Raw genomic sequence first — 6,552 nt, 5'->3', positions numbered from 1 at the left:
TAACTCATGAAACTCGGGTTAACAGGAAAGAAACAGATTCCATCCAAAGATAGTCTAACCAAATGTTACACAACAGCATTTTACTATTCTCTCTACTTCTACAGTGTCTTCGTGATCTAGTTTTACACTGCACAACTTTCCAGAATGGATTTCTCTAACTTTTTTCTCTACATCCCTTAAACAAATGAGAATAACAGAAAGTTTCCATGAATCTGACAGAACACAAGCCACACTCTAGGCTTTGCCTTTCTGTCAGTAATGCAGTTCAAACTTTATATGCTATAGTAAGAACTTAACAATTGGAAATTTTTTTAGCGTGCAATATGTAAGTCAAGGTATAAAACATTTGAATTAAATTACTTTATGCTGTATAAAAATACAATTCCCTTCCTCACAGCAACACTAAAGCCACAGGTAAAAGCAGCAGTCCAAAGCTATAGCCATTGACATAACCACAGGCATATCTCATGAAACAATCCGCCATTCGCATCAAACGGTTCCTATATAAGAAACAATACGCGAAAACGCTTGATCTTGTCAGCCATTTTTCCATCCCCTTTTTATGTCTATTTCTTTTTTTGCATCTAGTTTAAGTCCAGTCTTTAATGCAATAATGGCTCAACAAACTTTCCTTTTTTCTATTCTGGCTAAAAATTGTTCACAATTTAATTAAATAATGAACTATAACGTGCAGCATTCACAACCAAGATAGATCCACTCTTCTGCGCAGTGACTAGAATGATAAACAAAAGATTAACACCAACGCATGAGTACTAAAGCACACTGTATTTAATAACATAAAGATAGATGAGTACAAGAGTAGAATGTAAAGCAATATAGAAAAAAACAATGAGTGTGAAAATACAATACTACAAACAGTTTTAAGATGGAGAAAAAAAAATCGTTACACGATGGTAACATGACAACAGTATTGCCAGGAGTTAAGAATAGTAATCAGGGATAGAACTTTTGAACAGATCTGTTTTCAGAGACCATTTGATGTACCCTTGGAGTCTGGAATCGCGAACTCCGTGCTTGATGTGAAGATGTATATCTGTTTCTCAGAAGAATGACTTTGCTCTCAAGTGGTAAAATGTCAAAATATGAGTGAGAAGACGTATACCATTTTCTACCAATTAAAAAAAAAATCCTTACCTTTTGGATGCATCAAAGATAGCTTGTTAAAGAATCTGCTTCATAGTTAGATCGCTTACGCTGGATGACTGACACCAAGACGCTCAAGTCCCATACCACAATCAACATGTTTCTTGGCAGAAAGAGTCGCAACGATCCATCAGTTCTCTGCACAAAATAAGCACAAATAAAGTACCCCCACCCCCCCCCCACAGAAAAACCCAAATAGGAGCAGCAAACAGTCAAACGCAATGCTGATGACATCAGAAAAAGTGCAGCTCACGTACAGCATCTACAAGCCACAACAAATCCAAGAGAAAATGAAAAATGAGTGGATGCTGTCCCATCAAGCTGCTAGGCAAATTGAACATAATTATTAAACCACAAAGCCTTATTACAGACATACAGAGCCTCCTGCACAAAAAAAGCTATAACAAAACTAAAACATTTTATTTAAACAAACATACAGAATATGAAATGTGACTGCTTAACATTTACTGTTGAACGGATAGAACACCAAATTCCAGATCTCCAACACATCTGATATCCATGTGACAAAGTTTCCTGCATCACTCCTCCAATGCGGTCATAATGGATTTCAAGAGCAGGGTCCACAAAGGCCGTTTCTCCCATTTCCAGAAGTAATGTCCTTCATGCTAAATGGCATCACTCGCTCTGCGGCAATCTGAAAATAAGCATTGAAGAGTCAGACTGTGAATTTACTTTGATGCACAATATCTTTATACTTGACTGGCAAACTTTGGCAATAAATAAACAGGGAAAGGAGGGAAACAAATAAAAATAGCATAAAATCCACAGGCTCATCCCCTTACACCAGCCCTAAAATATTTTCAATTATGTTTTCTAGCAGACTCTGTGACACTGTATACAGTAAGTCTTAAGCAATGTTGCTGACCCAAGACTATCCAGATGTCTCGCGATCTCATTGTCGGCTCCAACCTGCAGCAGCACTTCCACCAAAGTAGCTGACATACACCGATCTGGTTCAAGCTTCAGTCGCTCTGTAAGCAATTCCCATGCCCAAGTGCACATCTCCTTCTGTTATTTAAAAAAAAAACCAAGATAGCCATGTTTTAAATCTTGAGTGCAGCAAGTAAAGGAAAACATTTCTCTTGCTATGAGCAAATGCTGGCCCTGATGATTTAGACTAAACTTTTTTCTAATATTTTCTTTAATGGTGCCTAATGATACTGGTGTTCTGCATGCTTTTGTCTCATATTTATAGCTGTGATAAATCTATATATTTGCAGATATGTTTGTGTATGGACGAATATGTGCACTTTGTGTGTCTGAATCTATCAGTATTTGTTTTTTGTCTTGTGTAAACATTTGCACCTACTGTAAAGTGCACATCATAAATCTTCATTATTTTTATTATCTCTCTCTTTTCTTTTAGGGCATCTCTTAGCATTAAATGTTCTGATATGTTTTACCTGCTTTTTCTTTAAAAAATATTTTAAAACAAGTCATTAATTTTTTTTTTCTATCCAGCAGAAAATCAAACTTTGTTACCTACCTTATATAATTTCCAAAAGACCAATTGCCCAGCATCTCAAAAAAGTTGATGATAGACATCTTTTCCAAATCATCTCTAGATCATTGTGCTTACCTCCAGCACGAATACATTTCTGAGTGTTTACAACTCGCACATACTTTGCCATATCACTGTTAGATCTACTGAACCCAGAAAACAGGCATTTGAACTGTTGGACAAGAAAATATACACAACATGATATTTTAAAACCAAAATTATATATAGCAAGAAAACATTTACAGTCAAGTCTTCTAACACCCATCCTATTTAATGATAAAAAAAAATTGTGGATCTTGTGACGATGAAATTTACATGAATCTTAACAAGCATCACAAATGCATGATAACCATAGATACTACTTTTTGAAGAAAAAAAGCAACACTCACTATTTAATTACTGTTTTTGCATATTGAAGTTTTAAAAAAAATGCAACTAGTCAATGAAACATCTATGGTGATGATGACAAACTATTTAGAGACTTACCTGTTCATTCCAGCATTTGCAAAAAGGAGAGTTGATCATCCAAAGGAATGGTAGTGAAGAATGAACATAGATATGCTCCTTCTCCTTGAAAAAATTAATGAATTCTTTCGAATTCATTTCCAGTCATAGCAGCCGCCATGATGGATTATGATCTCTGATTTAACTCAGCTGTCTATTAAACTGCAACATAATTTCAGTTCAAAGCAATTTATAAGTTTTCCATTTTATTTCAGTTTCACACAAATATTCTGCATGGGTCTTAAAAAGTTCAAAACTGTTTGGCATACATACTATTATTGTAATGTCTGTGCCTGAAAAAGCTCAACACACACACAAAAAATAGGCTTAACAGAAACAAGCAAAAATTTTCAGTGATGATTTGTACTAAACAGTCCTTATGGTTTAATAATATAAACATAACTTTTTCTCCTGTATTGTACATTAAAGTCTGTCAACAGTTCAAGTCTCCTAAATCTCTCATTTTTGAGCTTTATATTCTTGTGTTCTGATTGTCACTACAAACGTGACAAACTACAGTTACAAGGAACAGCTTGCTCAGAAGAAATCACGGTTCTTACCGACTACACAATAAACACAAATATTCCATCTGATGCAACACCATACTATCATGCCCCGATTTTTTTTTTTGAAAAAGTACGCACTTCTAAACTCTACTACCGTTCTTTCTTAAAATGCCTGCTGAAATAATTAGGTTACCTGCACTGTCTTTTGTGAGCTAGCGTGTTAATAAGCAGCGGTGGGTTTAACTACCTGACCTAGACTATCTCTAGCGTGCGAAACCCGCTGACAGCATCATATAATATGGACAGGTGACACTGAAACGTTGATATACAAACAATAAACATGACACGCTGAAATGGTATATTTCCTGCTTTAACAACCTACTTTGTAAAAATGCTAATAAGAATAATTGTCAACTAATTGTTTACAAAAATAAGAAAGTTATTGCTGATGGAAAGTAATATTATCTGTATATTCTTAAAAAAAACTAAAGCATTTTGAAGACCGAAAGTTGTGAAACAGACCTAAAACTGACCGTTCACCGACCTGCTCGAAAAAATTATACGGAAGTCGCAAATAATCCTGTTATAAAGACATAAACAAATAAGATTATTAAAAACATAAATATTATGTACGTCATCATCATATTGTTAGATGCTATAAATCTATCTGGTCTTATTTCATTGTAATGTGCAGGAGCTTATTGCGACATCAATGTGCACTTGCTTCCGTCCACAAACGCCTGTCGTTTGTTTTGTGCTGGGAATCTCACAAATTTTGAAGCATGTATTTAATTTATTTCCTCGACGAGCCGGAAACCGCATTTACACTTAAAGGTTTGTTTTGAATATTTACTGTTTTGCCTCAGTGATTGCTATTTTAGCTTGTTTAATATTATAAGATTATATTCAAAACCCAGTATAATGACAGGACGCAAATGACAGCGGACATTACGGTCAGTTAAGCGTACACATGGACTGTAAACATCGTCAGGAAATTGAAAGAATAAAAAAAAAATAAAGTGGTGAAAGAAATTAATTTTAATTTACACATAGTATATTCGAAAGCTATGAGTTTTTAGTCATAGAACTAAAGCGTAAAAGTGCCAGGGAAATTATTGGACCAGAGAAAGAATGAGTGGCAGCTCATTTAATTTGTAAAGTGTTATAAATAGGGATAAAATATACAATGCTTTTACTTTTATCTGATTAACTCGATCATGTATGTTGGGATATATTCACTACGGCAATGGTATGACACCATAAACAAAAGTTTGAAGTTTAACAAGATACACACAGCTTGATTTCTAGAGAACACCTTTGTCTGCTAAATGATTTGAATCAAGCTGCTTGTTCCTTGTGCTGACATGTGGAGTTCAGAGTCCTTTTGCCTGGACGGGTTCATAGTATGTGAGTGATATATAGAAATAGCTGACAAGACTTAGGGTAGCTTAACTATAACCAGAGAATTCTAGTATAGGTACTCTGCAGAAGTCAGACATAATAATGATTTGTTATGTAAAAGAGTGGTATCGTGTGCAAGATGCCAAGATCTACACAGAGAATTTTCTTTTCCAGAAAACTGACCCAACAGGCTGCCAGCCCAACTCGGCTCATCCTGCTCGATTCTCGCCAGATGACAAATACTCTCGACAGAGCGTGACCATAAAGAAAAGATTTGATCCTTTTAACCCAAACACCAAAACCAGTGATTGTTGATTGGCAATGCCATCTGCGCATTTTCATTTCTGAAGACTAGAAAAGAACTTTCTTTGTTTATTTCTGAAGGACGGAGAAGAACTTCTGGTTACATAATATGTTTACACTTAATATGCTTGAATTTAAATAAAAAAGTTCCAAGTGTTTAAAGATATTGCATTTACAACAGTATATTTGTCTGCATATAATCTATTGTGTTGGTATGCATTGCAGGAAGGAAAATAAAATTGTAAACAGCATTATGTTCATATATAACCTGAGTGCGTTAATCTTATTTTCCTTTAAGAGCCATTTTGAAATTTATAACTTCATTGCCAGCCATGCATAATTATCCGTGTTTATTTGGTCAAACTGTAGTTTAGCTACAGTATGTTAACACTTTTGCGATTGTGTTCGAGTTCAGCGCCTGCCTGGCACTGCGCTTCTCAAATCACCACTCCATCTATATCATAATTATTCGCACTAACAAAAATTCATAAACCCAAAAAAAATTTTTTACCAGCTGGAAGCTTTTTTCATTTCCGCATGCTTTGAAATCCCCATTAAGGGTGATTTTGGACACTTGTAGGGCAGTCTGACCCCTTCTGCAGGAAGCCCTGACTGGACTATCGTCATCAATAGCATGTGAAAATTCAATTACAGAGCCTCCAATAGTTGGCTTTTGTAGGACAATGGGCTGCATCAGTTATCAATTGTGACAGTAGTTCCAATCGGGGCTTCCTGCATATGAGCCTGAACCACTGAGGTACACAGCAATGTTAAAATTTTTTTTTTTTGTAAATTGTATGAAGCCAAAGTGGTCAATGAACACAACTCGTATCGATGCCATAATGCTCAACCATTGGCTTGGGGTAAGGTTCATCCATGCATAATTCTCCAAAATTTCTTCATATAAAGCCGGCAACTGACTAATACATGTCCCATAATGAATGTTCCTTATATGTCTCTTAAAATTTACATTATTATTATTAACTTATACATTTATGCTGTTATGAAGAAATCTATAGATTACTGAAATCTGTGGTTGCCTTGGTAGCCAGATCAAATGATTTTGCAGCCAGATGTTCCTCACCCGTGATATATACCAACACCGTATTCATACTTTTTAATAGTACACCAATAAATGATGAACTCATGGTA

At 35.3% G+C, this 6,552-nt stretch overlaps 1 protein-coding gene across 1 annotated transcript; it reads left to right on the top strand.

Moving 5' to 3' along the window:
* The first annotated feature begins 4,478 nt into the window (after positions 1-4,478).
* LOC112577314 (H/ACA ribonucleoprotein complex subunit 3-like) lies at positions 4,479-5,452 on the top strand. The gene is given in 3 exon segments (XM_025260370.1): positions 4,479-4,530; positions 5,219-5,372; positions 5,374-5,452. Coding segments are annotated over 3 exon segments (285 nt in total).
* Positions 5,453-6,552: the final 1,100 nt, after the last annotated feature.

This window comes from Pomacea canaliculata, linkage group LG12, assembly GCF_003073045.1.
Source record: "Pomacea canaliculata isolate SZHN2017 linkage group LG12, ASM307304v1, whole genome shotgun sequence".
In the NCBI taxonomy this organism is placed as follows: domain Eukaryota; kingdom Metazoa; phylum Mollusca; class Gastropoda; order Architaenioglossa; family Ampullariidae; genus Pomacea; species Pomacea canaliculata.
Note: the sequence above shows the minus strand (reverse complement) of the source record. Positions and strands in the feature narration are given on the sequence as shown.